Genomic DNA, 16690 nt, shown 5'->3' with positions numbered 1-16690 from the left:
AACTTTCCTGAGCCTCATTTTCTCCATCTGTAAAAAACAGAAGGGAAAACTTGCTTACCCAGTTTGGACATCGGTCGGGGTGGGAAATGTGCACACAAATGAGGGGGGAAAAAATATGTGGGAGAATCACTCACAAAACATGGCACAGAAAAGGTGGCCAGTCCAGTAACCACACTGCCCCAGAATACGATTTTGGATGGAAGTGAAGAAAAGAAATGGTTTCGATGTCTCAGCCATCAGATGAAAAAAAACAAAAAACCACCTGAACTCATCTCATGCATGGGATTCAAGAGATGATTATATCTATAATATAAAAAAGGAGGTAAAAGGTTTAACGGAAAGGAACACCACAATAAATAAACACACCACACTTTTTATCATGCACCCCTTCGATCATGCCATCTTTCTGGAGTCTCAAGCAGGGCTGTTCCTGCAACTTCTCCTTGTCTCCCCCAAAGATGCTTTTTTTTTAGGAGACAACTGGATTTCTTGTTTTTCTTTGAAGAAGTTTCACTTCTCATCCAAAGAAGCTTCTTCAGCTCTGACTGGATCTACATAAATCCTTCCCTTCCCCACCATCCAGTCAGGGCTGAAGAAGCTTCTTGGATGAGAAGCGAAACGTCTTCCAAGGAAAAAACAAGAGAAGTCCAGTTGCCTCCTGAAAAAAGCACTTTTGGGACAACCGTAACCTAGATGACAGAGCATCTCCATAGACATCTCCTTGTCTCTCGCCATGGACAGATTGTCTAAACTTCAATGAGGATCATACAATTTCCCATTTGGACACAGGAAAGGTCCAATGGATACTTTTTTTTTTTTGACCTGGGTTCAGTTGCAGAAACAGCTCTTCAAGACTGCAAAATGAAACCACTGAACAGAACAACTGGGCTGTTACTTTCTAAGAATAGCTTTTGCCCTTTACTGGTTTCCTCTCCCCTTACCTCGTCATTTATAGTAAAACGCGAAGGCTCCTGTCTGCTACGGTTGGATCGTCTCACCCCGTAAACATCGGGATATTCTTCCCACATCTGCAAAATAAATCATTATATATTCATTAAGGCATACCAAGGACACCCAGAAGAAAATCATCTGTTATATTCTCCTGGAAGTCTCCTGTGATATAGGCTGGGCTACCTGAATGAACAAATTAGATGGCAGGTGCAAAGGATCGGGACCATTTGTTAAGTTGCAGCACAGATTTATTCAAGCCTATGCACAAGAATCTAGTCAACTAATGTTTAACACTAAATTGGCATCAGAGAAGGATCAATGGAATTCAGGAGGGGTTGGACTTGGACCCTTTGTGGGAATGTAATGATTCTAAGTTGATGACATGCTTATCTTCATCCCCCAGCTCTGCCTACTCTTCTACTGTGTTAGATCTTTCTTGGGGCATTGGGATAAAAGTCATAATGCTTTAAACCAACACTCAAAACATTATCCTCAGAAGACCCACAAGTCCCAATGAAGCAAAATTATCACCCCTTTCACCCCTGAAGCTTCCCAATTTGCCACATTATCCCCACTTTTAGCAAGGCAATGCTGTACCTTTTTGACATCAGCTATCCTTTCTTTCTTGGATGCTGGTTTCTCCTTAGCTTCCGGAGGGGTCCGCTGAGACTTGGATGCTGTGGACCCGCTCTCTGATTCGGATTGACTTTCTGAAGACTCGGAGCTGCTGTTAGATTCACTTCCATGATCACTGCCTTGTTCACTGTCTGACTGGCTCCCCGAGTCGGAAGCCGAGCCCTCTTCAGACGCTGAGTGACTGTGGAGAAAATAGCAAGATTTGGTGTACCCGTGCGGATATAAAGCAGGTTATCATTTGAGCTCTCCAAAAAGTACGATATGGTCTTATTATTTCTTCTAGCAATACATCTGCATAACTATGTGTACTTCCATTACCTTGGTCAAGACTGCTTCCATCATAAAATCCATCTAGCTTGGTGGGATCTACTTCAGGCTTTCCCCAATTCAGAGGAAGTTAACTGTCATGAAAATTACAGCTTATCTTTTTTGGGATGGGGGGAGAGGAGATGCTAAGGTTTGGAAAGCTCATCTACCTACTGGCTGAGCCATTTGGAGGTTTCAAATGTGCCTATTATTTTGACCAGACATACAGAAAACATTACAGGGCTGGTCAGAAAAACCTCTCGATGATCTTTTAAAAGAATCTCAGGAAGTATATGTCAAGAGAGATGAGGAGAGGGATGAACCAACAAAATGATGGTAGCAACTATGAGGGAAATAGTAAAGCCAGAGAAAGAAATAGAGACCGTTGTTAAAATGGAGGGAAGTAGGGCGTTGGCAACCAAAAGATGGCCACCCTCCAATGAAAGGAGAAGACCAAGCCCTTGGTCAGGTGTGGCCAGGTCGGCCATTTTAGGAAAGACTGCCCATCGTGAAGCAAGAGAAGAGTTGATGGAGTTCGGATTGGGAATAAATGGTACTGGCTCTGACCCAGTCACTCTCATTACAATAATAGTAGTAAAGATAGAAAAACAGAGTAAGCAACATAAACTGTTCCATTCTTTCTGTGAAGAGTTGGAAACCAAAATTGAAATACCAGCCATCACCAAAAATTCGTTCATCGATTTGGCTGAAAGAATAGTAGCCTCCTTGAATATAACTAATTGTTATGTGTATGGAGGAGCTAATATGGGTGAACAATGGCCCTGGGAAGCTCAAGAGTTAAATCTCAGCAGTGCAGCCAGGATGAATTTAACTTGGTCATCACAAGATAGATCCACCCTGGTGGATCACATAAACCTCTATAATAGGAAAAGTGTGCTTTATCTGAGAAGATTCAAACCAATTCAACCAAACAGTAGGCCAATTGATAAGTGCACAGGGATTCCAGATAAATGACACAACTCACAGCTGGTAGAATGGCAGTAATATGAGTGAACCCTCCAGCCCCTTTATAAATGTAACCAACCTTAAAGAAATATGGGATCAACCTGGAAACATTTCTCTAGAGTGGAAAGTGCCAGATGGAATGTATTGCATCTGTGGCAGATATGCCCGTGTAGAACTTCCCAAGAGATGGAATGGAGCATGTGTTTTGGGCACAATTAAACCTAGCTTCTTCCTTCTTCCAATAAAACAAGGAGAGAGGTTAGGCATACCAGTTTATGATGAAATTGGATGCAGGGAAAACTGATCAATACAGATCTCAGATCCAAAACAATGGCATGATGAAGAATGGCCTCCTGACAGAATTATACAGGTATATGGGGCAGCCATTTGGGCTGAAGATGGAATGTATGGATACAGAACCCCTACATATATGTTAAATAGGATAATAAGACTTTAAGCAGTGTTAGAGATTATTGCTAATGAGACAGCTATAGCTTTGAACTTACTTGTTAAACAAAATACTCATCTTAGGACAGCAGTATACCAAAATCGTTTAGCTTTAGATTACTTATTGGCTCAAGGAGGAGGAGTGTGTGGAAAATTTAATCTGACCAATTGTTGCCTACAAATAGATGATTTAAGTGAAAGCAATTGAAGAAATCACTACTAAACTAAGAAAAATAGCTCACGTCCCAGTTCAGACTTGGACAGGAATCATGGATACTTCTTGGTGGTCCCGACTAATAGAAGGAGGATGGTCAAAATGGGGAATAATGTTGTTATTGTTCATAGGAGGAATATTTATCCTCCCTTGCATTCTGCCCCTGATGGTTAAAATAATACAATATACAATCAAAGAATGCAGGTAACCTTGGTTCAAAGGAAAGATAAGAATGGAGAAAAGATTCTAATATTAAAGGTGGATCAGTTAACCTCTAAAAGTAAAGATGGGTATGACTAAAACTTTGAACTGATTAATGAAGACATATATGAATAAAGAATTTTAAAAAATAGAGAAGGGGTAGATTTGAAGGGATTATAATTATTAAAAATTCTTTAATGAGAAGTTGATTAAATATCACATAGCTTTAATTTCTGAAAAAGGCAGGAAACTGGTTGTTAGGCAGAAAACTTGTTGTCGGTTAATGATAGGCAGTTGGACAGTATGTGACCAAAATGAGCCTATCAACTGGGTCCATGGAGAAGGGATGTGGCATGTCATCGGGACCACGAGATATATAAACCGTTGCCTGTTCTGATCGTTTGCGGCTTCTTGATTGTGTTAATACAGGGGTGTCAAACTCAATTTCATTGAGGGCCGCATCAGCATTGCGGTTGCCCTCAGGGGGCCGGGTGGGTATGGCCAAGGTGGGCGTGGCCTACTGGGTGGGCGTGGCTAGAGTGCGTATGGCCTACTGGGTGGGCGTGGCCAGCTCTACATCATTGGCATCAAGGGTGCCTATGAGGACCTGGGCAGGAGTGGGACAGATCTGAGGGTCTCTGGCAGAAGGAGGGTCTCTGGGCCAGGACCAAGGCAGTGGGGGCCGTTCCCTCACTGTTTCCAGGATGGCTTCGCAGGCCGCATGAAACCACTTTGCGGGCCGGATTTGGGCCCCAGGCCTTGTGTTTGACATGTCTGTGTTAATAGAAGTCTATCAGTCTTTGTAAATGCTTGTAAATAAAATTTTATTTTGGTGACCTCCAAGTCTCTTATGAATCTTAATGTTATCCCAGACACAGGGTTTACAGAAAAGGACCATCCAAGCAACCAACCTGGAGGCTAAAACATATAAGGAATGGTTGCTGGAATTGGGTATGTCTAGTTTAATGAAGAGAGGGACTAGGGCTGACATGATAGCAGTGCTCCATTATTTGAGGGGCTGCCACAAAGAAGAGAGAGTCAAGGTATTCTCCAAAGCACCTGAAGGCAGGACAAGAAGCAATGGATGGAAACTAACCAAAGAGAGAAACAATCTAAAACTAAAGAGGAATTTCCCGACAGCTTAATCAGTGGAACAACCTGCCTCCAGAAGCTGTGAATGCTCCAACACTGGATGTTTTTAAGAAGAGACTGGACAGCCATTTGTCTGAGCAGGAGGTTGGACTAGATGACCTCCAAGGTCCCTGCCAACTTTCTCACTATTATTATAACCATAGCAACTGCCCTTGCCATTCCACATCAGATGCTGTGCAGTAACTTCATTGTCAATTCTAAGGCTGGTTGCTGGACCGTTTCGCATTAGTCTGGTCCTATTCTGTTTTGTCTTTTTTTTTCCACAGTGCTCCTTGCCATTCATTAGTAGAGCTCACAGATCATTTGCATTTTCAGCAAACAAGCTGCTGCTGTCATCAACATAGCTGAGAGATGGATGCTTCTTCCTCCAATTTTAAAACCACATTCAACGTGCATTATAAAATAGCCTATTTTGTATCTATTACTCAACAATAGCAGCAAAAGGGTTAAGCAGCCAGAAACAAATCAGCAATAATACCAATGTATAGGCATGGTCAAATTTATAGGCCTGGATTACGCCAGGCTGTTTCTTACAGTTCTTAAAAACAGTTTTCTCTTGCCTCCAAGTGGAGTTCACCAAGAAAAAAAAAATCTCATAAAATCCCTTTAAAAAAGAAAAAAAAATCTTGCATGAGTCAGTGAATTCAGCGGTAGGAGCTGGGCTGAAGAATTTAAAAAAAACAAACAAACGAAACAAAACAAAACAAACAACCTCTTCCAGGTTTTATCTTGTGGTAAAAGGGCAATAATTCCAGATGAAGATCCCTGAGCCGAGCACATGACACAATTGTTGGCATGTACTGCAGTGCCTTAGAGCATTTACTTTACTTTAACAGGTGTGAAAAACAAAACATGGAAAAGCGACAGAGTGAAATTAAAATGCATTTCTTTAGGAAACGGGCAGAGGGCAGCAAGAAAGCAGGAAAGAGCAAGCTCTGGGCATGCAGTCGGAAGCCATTTTGAAAACACGATCGGTGAATAAGCCACCATTTTATGGCTAGCCCTGCATTGCTCCCTCCTGAGCAAATTCCAAACAGAAGAACAAAGTAATTGCTAAAAGCACCCTTAAGTAGAAGAAGTTTGGGAAATGCTGGGACTAAAAATAAAAGGGCTGCACAAACAGAGCAAAGGTCTAATCCTTCTTTTCTTTATTCTGGGAAGATGGAAAAGGAACTCTTTAGGATTCAAACACCTGAATGAACAACAAACCAAGAACAAACAAACAAACAAAAAATTCCTAGAAACCAGCCAGCCTTTACATTTTCTTGAGAGAGGGGGGAAGAGTATTAAATTACAACTAAATTGAATTGAATAGAGTTTACCTGTCCCGCCTCTAGATATTTTAACATGCTGTCCGAATAAAACGGGAAGGGACCTCGGAGGACTTCTAGTCCAGCCCCCTGTTCAAGCAGGAGATCCCTTCTTAAAAGCCTCCAGTGATGGAGCACCCACGACTTCTGGAGGCAAAAATGACTTTAGTATTTGCTTTTGTTGTTTTGTCCAATGATGGAGGGGAAAAAAGGCCCAGGTTTTGTGGCCTTTTAGTCTAACTAAGGTAAAAGATCCCAGGTTTTTTTTCCCCTTATGCTAACCCAGTGCAATATTAGCGTTACCCATGCTGCCATCTAGTTCTTCAGATCTTGTAGCCCTGCAGTGTAGACAAGCTTATAGACATTGCTGTTGCCAACCAGGACACTGTGCGTTCTTCACTTTTAGATTTCCTGTGCTAATTCAAGACGCAACGGAACAAAGCAGCAGAATGAATTGGGAAAGGAAAATTACTTAGGAACAGAAAGCTGGGTTTGCTGAACTCATCTAAACATTTTCTAATGAAGGCAGATTTGAGTTCTTAGACGAGAATGCCATCCCCTCGGCACCATCAAGCTTCAAATAAGTATGGCTGCTGCTCATGCTTTCTCTCAAATCAGAAATAGAATTATATCTAAGGACGCTGAGAGACAGGAAGGCTTCACACAATATGTTAAAGTGGCATATTTGGGACTATTTGATGTTATTTTATTCAATTTGGATGCCACCCAACGCTTCATGTTGTCCAAGTCCAGACAGCATTCTTAGCTTAGGGTTCAAAGTGTTTGACAATCTAAACAGACTTATTCAATGAACGGTAGTTTAACTAGGGATTAGTGGGCTGTATGAAACAACCAGGCATACAAAAGCTAGCTGTCTATTTAACTCCAGGCACAAACTCTAAACACAAAAGAATATGGCTCCTTTAATATCTACACTCGATTTTTGTCATTAAGGACCGTCCACATTTGTCCTTTAAAAGATGGCAACTTGATGGGCTCAGATGTTTTTTTAAAATGTTTTTTTCCTATTTCTGTCCTATTTCTAATTCTATGCCAGTATTTTGAAGTATTTTGCCATAGCCTTCTTCCTAGGGTTGAGAGAGAGGGAGTGGCCGAAGGTCATCCAGCTGGCTTGGTACACAAACCAAGACTAGGACTTTGTTGTTTTCCAATTTCTAGTCGGATTCTTTTAACCATACTCCCAAACTAGCTCTCTGATGTTATTTAAAGGAGATTAATTAACCCACTGAGCCACCGCGTCCCTTTATATGTGTGTGTACACACACACACACACACACACACACACACACACACACACACACACTCCTGTCCATGTAGTTGTCTGGGCTCCAGACTGATTTTGAAAGATATGTATCTATGTATGTATATGTATGTAATATCAACCAGGAAATGCTGACGATATGTTTGAAGGAAACACATCAGATTAAAGATTTGTTTTATCCATTATGCTATGCCATAATGTGGTTTCACTGATTTCAGCGTGATACGGAAACATGTGATTTGTAAGGTACAGTTTGTGAAAGCTCTCCACAACAAGGGTATGGAGTTCAGCTCCCAGAATTCCCCACCCAACACGATCACTAATGAGAATTCTGGAAGTTGAAACCCACACATCTTGGAAAGCATAGATATTGAGGAAGGGTAAATTAAAAGCTAGTGTGTTCAATAAATCATAGTGATAACTATAGGCACACTGGCTGGGAATTCAGGGAGCTGGGATCCAACACATGGAAAGGCACATCTTGAGGTTGTCAATTACTAAAAAAAAAAAAGCTGATGGAATTTATCCCAGGTTTGCCCGGCCTGAGGCCAAGAAAGGTGGCACACAAAATAGCTTCAAGGAATCTCTTGGCACCCTAAAAAACCACATAACAAATTGTACCTACCAACTCCAAAACAGTCTGGGGAAGTCCCCTAAAACACCTGGATGGGGGTTCCCGTTATGACTCTGCTGCTCAAGAGGTAGAGGATATCTGTGCCTAGACACCAACTTGACTTCTGAGTATGTTTCAGACCCACTTCTATGGCTTTGTAGCAACAAGGCCTCAGGCTGTTTCGTTTGTTACCTAATGGCACATAGATGCAGCACAAAGTCAAAGTTTGGGTAAGCCACATCTGTGAAAAAGCCATTTTTAAAAAGAGCTTTCTTCACTTACTCAGAGCTCAGCTTCAAAATGATTAGCTTAAGTCTTTTAAGCATCAACCTCTCTGGAAATTCCCAACAAGAAAACTGTCCTAGCTTTTTTCTGTGAAAGCCTCCATCAAATCTAGCTCTACCCACGCACAGAGCAGCTGGTTCCTTGTAACGAACCACATCCATCCTTGCCAAGCAGATGCCCTGTTTGTCTTAATCTGTGATGGCAATCCAACCATTGCGGGATGTTGTATAAGACCAACCAATTATGGTTTAATGACTTCATTCCATGACTTAGCACAATGGGTGAACTGGATGGATCCCTTAGCTTTGGGAAAAAGGTGTAGAGAAGTTTATTTTAAAAAATCAACCTTTTAGCAAATATATCATTTCCCAGATTTCCCTTAGATAATCTGATCCTCTCGCACTCATGAATCAATCATAAAATTATCTTTTGGAAGGCCATTATTCATATTATGTTTCAAACTGTACAATCTACATGGAATCTATGTGGACGCGCAGATAGATCAAAGCTTCTACCTCCCATTTAAGCACCGCTTAAATATCAAACCCAAACTCCCGGATTGTACCCTCATTTGAAATTTCAAAAAATATTAAGCGGCCTCCACCAAAATGAGGCAACCTGGGCTAGAGATGTACTGAAGACGAATGTCACCAAGAATGTCCCACCCCATGGATTTTAAGGTCTTTCACAAGTCCCATAAGCACAATCACTCAATTCCATTTCCTCTCAAAAGACAGGAGGGAGAGGGTGAGAAGAATTACTTCAATCTCAGAAGAACTAGGCTACTTTGAATTTATTTTATACTTGTTTTTGTTTCAGTCTTTTCCCCCTCCCTGTGGATATTCATGATAGATGCTGGTTTCCAACTTACAACGTAAGACTTTTCTTCAAAGAAAAATAAATAAATACTGCACAGAGAAATACACAAAGTAACATTTCAAAGGTAGGTTGAAAAGCATCTGTGCTACTTGAAACCAAATCAAGACGCTGTTTGAAATGCACCGGGATGTTTGTTTCCTTTTAATTCTTTTTGGTAGAGAGCTTCAGCATTAGCCGTAAATTCCACCATCGCAGCCTGCGCAATTCGCTTCAGGGCAATATGAAAACTGTAAAACTGTAAAATGAAAATCCAAAACGGCTGAAAGGCACTAACCAGCTTATGCAATATAGATGCTTTTTGTAGAGTTTTTTTTGAAAATCCATCTCCAAAAACAACCAAAAGTACCCCTTTTGGGGAAAATCCATTTTTTAATGAAACATCTCAGAGATGCAAATCAGACGAAATTGAGTTGAAGTACATGTAGTCCTCGACTTACGAAAGTGACTGAGCCCAAAATTTATGTTGCTATGTGAAACACTTGTTAGGTGAGTTTTGCCCCACTTCACGACCTCTCTTGCCACGGTGGTTAAGTGAATCATTGCAGTTGTTAACTTCGCAGCACGGTTGTTTAGTGAATCTGGCTCTCCCCCATTGACTTTGCTTGTCAGAAGGCCACAAAAGGGGATCACATGACCCCGGGACGCTGAGACCATCATAAATGTGAATCAGTGCCCAAGCATCTGAATTTTGATCACATGACCATGGGGAGGCTGCAAAGGTCCTACGTGTGAAAAACGGACATAAGTCATTTTTGTCACTGCCGTTGTAACGTCGGTCGGTCAGTAAATAACCTGCCGTTAAGTCAAGGCTTACCTGTAAAAAGATCTGCGCTTTCGAACAAACTTTCCCATCTTGTACGTGCTTTCTGTGCATGCTGGACTACAACGTCTATCAACTTCCGACGAAAATAAGTTCATGGAATAACACGTGGTTTGAAAATTCTTAGGGGCCTTACAAATGAACTTCAAAAAAATATAAGCTAGCTAGAGCAGACTATTTTTTCTCTCTCTAGGAAATTAAATCCGGTGGTTGACCTGCTCTTATGATTAACAAGATAGCTCCTTTTCAGAACAAGCAAGCAGAACAAATGAAATCAGCAAAAAAAATTACATTTGAATGGTGATGAAGATAACAATAGGGAAATCATTAAGAGCAAAGATAAAGCTAGTCTTTCAGCATTCCAGAAGTCATTCCTTTTAGCTAAATGAAATATTTTTTTCTGTAGACTCTCGCTCTTAGCTAAATGAAATATCTTTTCTGTGGACTCTCTTGCCAAGATGTACATAGAGAAGAGATCTGGATCTGTTGCACTAAAAGCACCACTTTTTGCAGATTCTCAATATTTCTGAGATTTAATTTGACAGAATATTTTGCAATTAGCAAGAGGACAATATTAAATACTGTATTACAATCCCTGTGCGTCAAGCAACAAAACCCAGGCAGTTTGAAAGGATACCATGCTTGGACTGGGGCAAGCACTGACCCTCTTTCCTCCTCCCCCCCCCCAATATTTTTCAGGAAATCTATTTTAAAAGTGTTAATTAAAATAGCAAGTTCGAAGCACATCTCCGAGATAAAATCAATGAGCTTCCAAGATAAAATGCACAATTTGCCAACTGTCTTTACTGCAAAGTGTTTTACTTTTTAACGCCATCTCTCTATAAATTGTGTTTCATTTGACCTCTCATACAATCATCCTGGTGGTTCAAGATGACAGGGAATGGAGTCTATTCATTCAACCCTGGGAAATCGAGAGTTAAAGATTTACCAATTGAATATTGCTGCTCTTCCTCCCTCTCCCTCAATCACACATTAAAAGGCGAGACATTCCCCCCCCCACACACACCTTGTATGGTAAATCTCCTAAATGGGCAAGGGGTGGGGGGAGGGGTGAACCTGGTTGACTTGCAAAGCAGTGAGCTGTCACCCACACTAAAAGTGTCACAGGATGAAATCAGGCACAGGAATTTATGGGGTCAATTGCAGCTAAAGCTTTTGAGGACTAAACAGGTTTAGACTTCAAGCCTATTTGTGCGTGTGTGTGTGTGTGTGCGTGCGCGTGCACCTGTGCATATGAACTTTTCCATTATTCCTTAGGAAATGATCTGTGCCACAGAGGAAAAAGGGCAGTTCCGAAGCCCGGTCTTCAAAACAGTCCGATCCATTTCTTCATTGTGTCAAACACTCTTCATAAACACATGTTGACGTGCTCCTCTCCGGAATTTGCACAGAGCACCGGCGAGTGACACACTTTCAGTGCCACACTTTCCCAATCCTTCTGTATTTATGGTGGTGCGGCTGGATCGTTTGGCAGCTGACGAGGACAGGAGCTAGCTTTCAAAGGGCTACCCCCCCACCACCCCAGACAGAAGAAGCCACAAAGAAATTTGCACTGGTTGCTGCCCTAATCCTTCGGCTGCCCTCCACTTTTCCAAGCCCGGGGCTGGCAGCGGCTCCGCTCGCTTGTTCTGTCTCTCTCTCTCAATCTCTCTCTCTGGCTGGCTGCTTGAAAGGCATCACTAGCAAGAGGGAGGAGGCTAGAAAGGGATGTGCAGGGGAGGCAACGTCATCCCGGAGGCAGGGCTGCAGCATCTCTGGACCCGCCTGTTAGCAAGTGAGCCGGCAGCCAACCACAGCCCGCCTCCAACCCAAGATGGCCTTTGAACTCTCCACCAACTTCCTGCTGAGGTTCCCCCCCCTCCTCTTTTTCAAAGGAAAAAAAAAAGTACACAGTGCAATGCAGTATGTGCCTGTCAGCTCTGCGGCACAAAGGAACAGCCATTTTGTGACAATCCAGACCTGCAGTTGAAAATGCCTAATGCTCTCATTCTTCCCTTCCCTTCCATCTCAATTCTCCACTGCTCGAGAGAAACAGCTGGTTTCGGGCAGAACAGAACGTCAGCAAATCCTCAAGTCTCTCAACCTCACCCTCCTCTCCCTGCCTTGGTCCTCACCTCCCACTTTAAATACCCTTCTTTGTTGCGAGGGTTGCTTCATAAAATGGCTGCCACTAGCTGAGCCTTTGGTGGGAGCCAGGGCTGTGTGAATGGGCAGCCCCTCCGGAGAGGTGGCAGGGGAAATGTGCTCGCAGGAGACCATCCCAAGGGCCCCCACTGGGAGATGAACATGCATGTTTGAACCCTGCATAGTCTCAAGGCATTCCACGGAGAAGCAGAGAAAAACAGAAGACCTTATCCTCGCTATAACCTGGAGAGAAAAGTCCTTATCATCTTATGCTTGCCCAGGTCCAAGGCATCTGACCCAAACTGATTATTATGGTTTAGGCCAGGCCAGTCATGCTAACTGCAAGTCCGCACTGAATTCAGACTTAGGGTTGAGGAAAAATATGTTTTGGGGTGAGAATGAGAACACACTCCACGGTTAATGCTTGGGTACAATCGTTAGCCCAAACTTTTACAGAAATATGGAGAAGCTCACAATATCTGAGGTTCGCACATCTAGAAGCTCCATATTTACAGAATCCCTTTGCTATCACAACATATACGGACATTCTTGTCCTTGCTTTTCAGAGCAGATGAAAAAAAATCTTCATTTTCAAAAGAACTTTGATTAGCGCCCCAAGACTCAGAACACTTACAAGCCCAGCCCATTATACAGGCTTGCACAAATAATTTAGATTTTAATTTAGGATCGCCTTTCTGCTCTTCAATGTTACCATGTTTCCATTGTGCATTTTCCCTTGTAAACCCTTCAAGAAAAAGCACTACTAGAAAGTGAGGTGGAAATGTAATCAATTAATGGTGCAAATGTGTTCGTGTGGCTTTAATGAAGCATCCTTTAACCAGCTTACTTTGGATGGTGGTTTGCATCATTTTTTTTTAGGACTTGGTACAATCCATCTTGAACACGAATTCTGTTATAGAAGAAAACTAATGAAATCTTTTAAAAACTCAACATTCTTGGTAGGCTATCTCAGATGTTTCTTTTGCAACACCTAAAGTACCTTTCTGACATATTTAAGTGAAAAGGCTTGGTCATGCTCAGTTATTTAAAACTATCTTCCAGGATTAGAAAACCAGTTAATTTTGACCATTTGTTTCATACCAGGCTGTAGCTGAACATGGATGTGACACTCACCTCAGCAAACCCTAATGTGATCATTTCTCCATTAGTACTATTTGAATACTAAGGGATATTCCAAACACCATTAACCAGATTTATCCTTTGAAGCTGTGAAGGGGGGTTATGCTTTATTTTCTACAATAAAGCATATCTGATCAAAATACTCCCAGGAAGAATGTGTTCTTTGTACAATGGATGCTTGTGTGTATAAACAAGGGGGAGGCCCTTATAATGGTATTTTGTAGTAGTGAGTGAGGGGCAAAGAAAAGTTTTTTTCTAAAATGAATATTTGTTACACCCATCTTTTAAATATACCTTGCCCCCACCCAACTGCACACTTATCTCAAACAAATGATGTCACAAATGGATTAGGTGCTTTTTCTGCCCCCAGTCTTATAGACAGGAAGTTTCAAATGTAATGTACACAGAACTTCCAGGATGTCTTGCTAAAACAATTTCTGCACAAACACATCTTTAACTCCCCCTCCAAAAAAAGTTCATTTTACAATATGAAGAGTAGTTGTAGTTCAAAAAAAAAAGCTTTACAACAAACTTTCAAGCAAGGCTGAGTTATGCTTTCACAGTTCATTTGAACTGAGCGCTGTCAATATAATCAGTTGGGTGTTAACATTTTGCTTGATGTAGTACTCCTTTATTACCAAGAAAGCAAAACTTCAAGTGTGGATGCTATGCAAATAATATACCCAAGAGAACAGAAGGGAAAAGGGTTGGTTAATCTAATTTCTTTTCATTCAATTCAGTTCTGTTGTTTGCAATAGATAGCTGTTCTCATCAATGTTGAATCTCCTTCTTTAATTTGTTAAAAAAAAAGAATGAATTATGTTCCTTTAATGTGGATACTAGCATGCTAATTTCAAAACTAACTTTTTATCAATGTCAGCAACTCGACTTTTACCACTGTCTTTTGGAGTTGAGCTTCAGAGATCTGAAAATTATGCAATAAAAACCCAAGTTCCTTTATGTTTTTTTTTCCCCTGAGAATCAAAGCAGCTTCTCCAGCATCCAAAAATCACGGGGTAAATCCATATAAGATTTTGAATTTTAAGTGCTCTCTTCCATTGTACTTGTTACATCAAAGGCTTTCCTGACAAAAGGCCTTATATCAAATGGTAATGTATATAATGCATTGGAAAACAGACCTCATAAAGTATCATGTGTATTTTAGAATTATAAAAATATTCAAAACCTGAAAAGGGATACAAGTAACAAGCCAGGAAAAGATCAATAAACACATTGCAAAAATATTAGAATCATCATAACTATAGTTTCCATTAAAGTATGGTCAATATAAAAAAAATTTCCTTCTGTTTCCTTATAAATATCAGCCTACCTATATTCAGCATCAAAATATGCATTTAAAATGAACATGCACAGAACCTAAAATTCCAAGAAATTATGCCTTAAAATAACATCTTTTTGTAAAATATAAGCAAACCCTATCAATGAGAAAGCTTGGAAACAATATCAAAATATCCTAAAATGCTGAAATAGTATCAAAGTTCCTTAGCCCGAACTGAATATACAAGCAAGGAGTATCAAGCAAACATACATATTCTTTTTTTTATTTTAAAATAAACATTTTTTCATTCATAGAACTTCCTGTAGTTCCTGATTTACAAATACCATCAGGCTTCTGTCAGGCCTTCACTTGAAGTTTAAACTCCACAAATTCTTCAAAGAAAAAAAATCCCTTGTATGTAAAATGGTGCAATGCAGCAGAGGGAACAAGGTCATTTTTCACAGCACAAAACCCCTCAAAATGCAAAATTTAGCAGCTGAAACTGCATAATATACAGGGTTTCATCTGTGTAAAAGTGCTTTACTTTTTTAAGTAGAGCTTGGGGCCTTTTCAGTCACACCACAAGTTTCAGAAATTGTTATCAAAAAAAAAAAAAACAGGGTGTGGCATATTAGCAGTCTCAAGGTCATTTCATAAGAAAAGAATCAAAAACACTGAAATATATTTATTTCTATTATCAATGACGGCAAGTCAAAGCTGTCAAAAGGTTAACAGTTGCTCAGAATAATTAAAAAAAAAATAAAAAGTTGAGAGATCATACCTCGATGCATGGCTGTGGACTGAACCCTCGTCTCCTTGGCTTTTGTCCGTATTTCTCAACATCTTTAAATTCTTAAATGTTAAGGGAAAGGTAGAAGGATGGCTGGATTTGGGCTGGAGTCCTGTGCCCAGGTATTTACTGTCAAAAGTTGAAAGAAAGGTAAGCTCCCACTTTGCTTTGAGAGGTTTCAAACAAGGAACAAAACAAAAAAAAAGTCCGACGCTGCTAAGCTTTCTTATAACAATAATACAGAAGGGGACATCAGCACGGTAAAAAAAATAAAACATATCTTTTTAAAAAACACAAAAAAACGCGAAGGAAACACGAGCCCAGGGGAGCATCCTAGAAACTTTCCCGAAGTAACCCTGGAAGCGAGTATTCTCGCTATTTTATTGCGTCATTCCAGGATCGTTGCAATCGGTCGAAAAAAGGAAAAAAAAAATAAAATAAAAAAACAACCACCAACCCCAAGTATTGGGGGGGAAAAATCTCCCCTAAAAAGGTATAGCTAATCATCGCCCACCTTACCTGAGCCAAGCGCCAGGTCCAGCCCGCTGTTTCTAGTCGTGGGAAAACACTCGTTCCAAACGCAACGCAGGGGAAAAAAAAAACCCAACAAACTCCCGTTTTCTTTTTTCTTTAAAAAAAAAGAACGCATCCGAAATTAATCCAAACGATCCGCGATCGTTTAATCCCCCTCGGCCATAAAGAAGAAAAAAAAAAGAAGAAGATCCGGAGGGGGAAAAAAAAAAAAGCTCATTAGGAGAGCTCAGAAAAAATGGAGGTACGCCATGGCTTCCAAGCTGGGAAAAACAACGAGCTGGGCTGCTTCTTTCTAACCCAGGCGAAGGAGGAAAAAAGAGTTCCCCCCAAAGCTCCCTTTTTCTGCCCGAAAAAACGCTCGATCCCCTTTGCCCCGGCCTCCACAAGAGACCAGGGGCCGCAGGAGCCCCTCCAGGACGCCCAAAAGTTACACAAAGTTGCGCAAAAGTGGCGGAGGAGAGGGGAAGGGAAGGAAAAAAAAAAGGCAGGAGGCTCAGCGCGCTCTCCAAGGCACAGCCGCCATCTAGAGCTTTCTTCCCAGCTCTGAGCTCTGCCTTTGATTGACACTCTCTACATTTACCCCACAACTCAGGTGATGTACCATAGACCCACCCCTTCATTTCCACCCAAAAAAAAAAAGGAGCCTCCATCTAAAGGGAGCTTACTCCCCATCACTACTATCTCCAGCCAACTCCCCATCTGTGGAGGGGGCAACTTAACTCCAGCTGGTTCAGACACCC

The 16690-nt window shown here is 41.2% G+C and overlaps 1 protein-coding gene across 3 annotated transcripts in view; it reads right to left on the bottom strand.

Moving 5' to 3' along the window:
• CHD2 (chromodomain helicase DNA binding protein 2) overlaps positions 1–16490 on the bottom strand; it is a 66478-nt gene extending 49988 nt beyond the window's left edge. For 2 of the 3 annotated variants that reach the window (XM_083371303.1, XM_083371304.1), the window contains exons 1-3: positions 15408–15921; positions 1549–1768; positions 942–1028 (exon numbers count right to left, since the gene is read on the bottom strand). In XM_083371303.1, the coding sequence (XP_083227429.1) occupies positions 942–1028; positions 1549–1768; positions 15408–15694 (594 nt within the window). In that variant the 5' untranslated portion in view covers positions 15695–15921. The other variant, XM_083371305.1, reaches the window with a different exon arrangement.
• Positions 16491–16690: the final 200 nt, after the last annotated feature.

This window comes from Vipera ursinii (genome assembly GCF_947247035.1).
Source record: "Vipera ursinii genome assembly, chromosome: 11".
Lineage (NCBI taxonomy): Eukaryota > Metazoa > Chordata > Lepidosauria > Squamata > Viperidae > Vipera > Vipera ursinii.
Note: the sequence above shows the minus strand (reverse complement) of the source record. Positions and strands in the feature narration are given on the sequence as shown.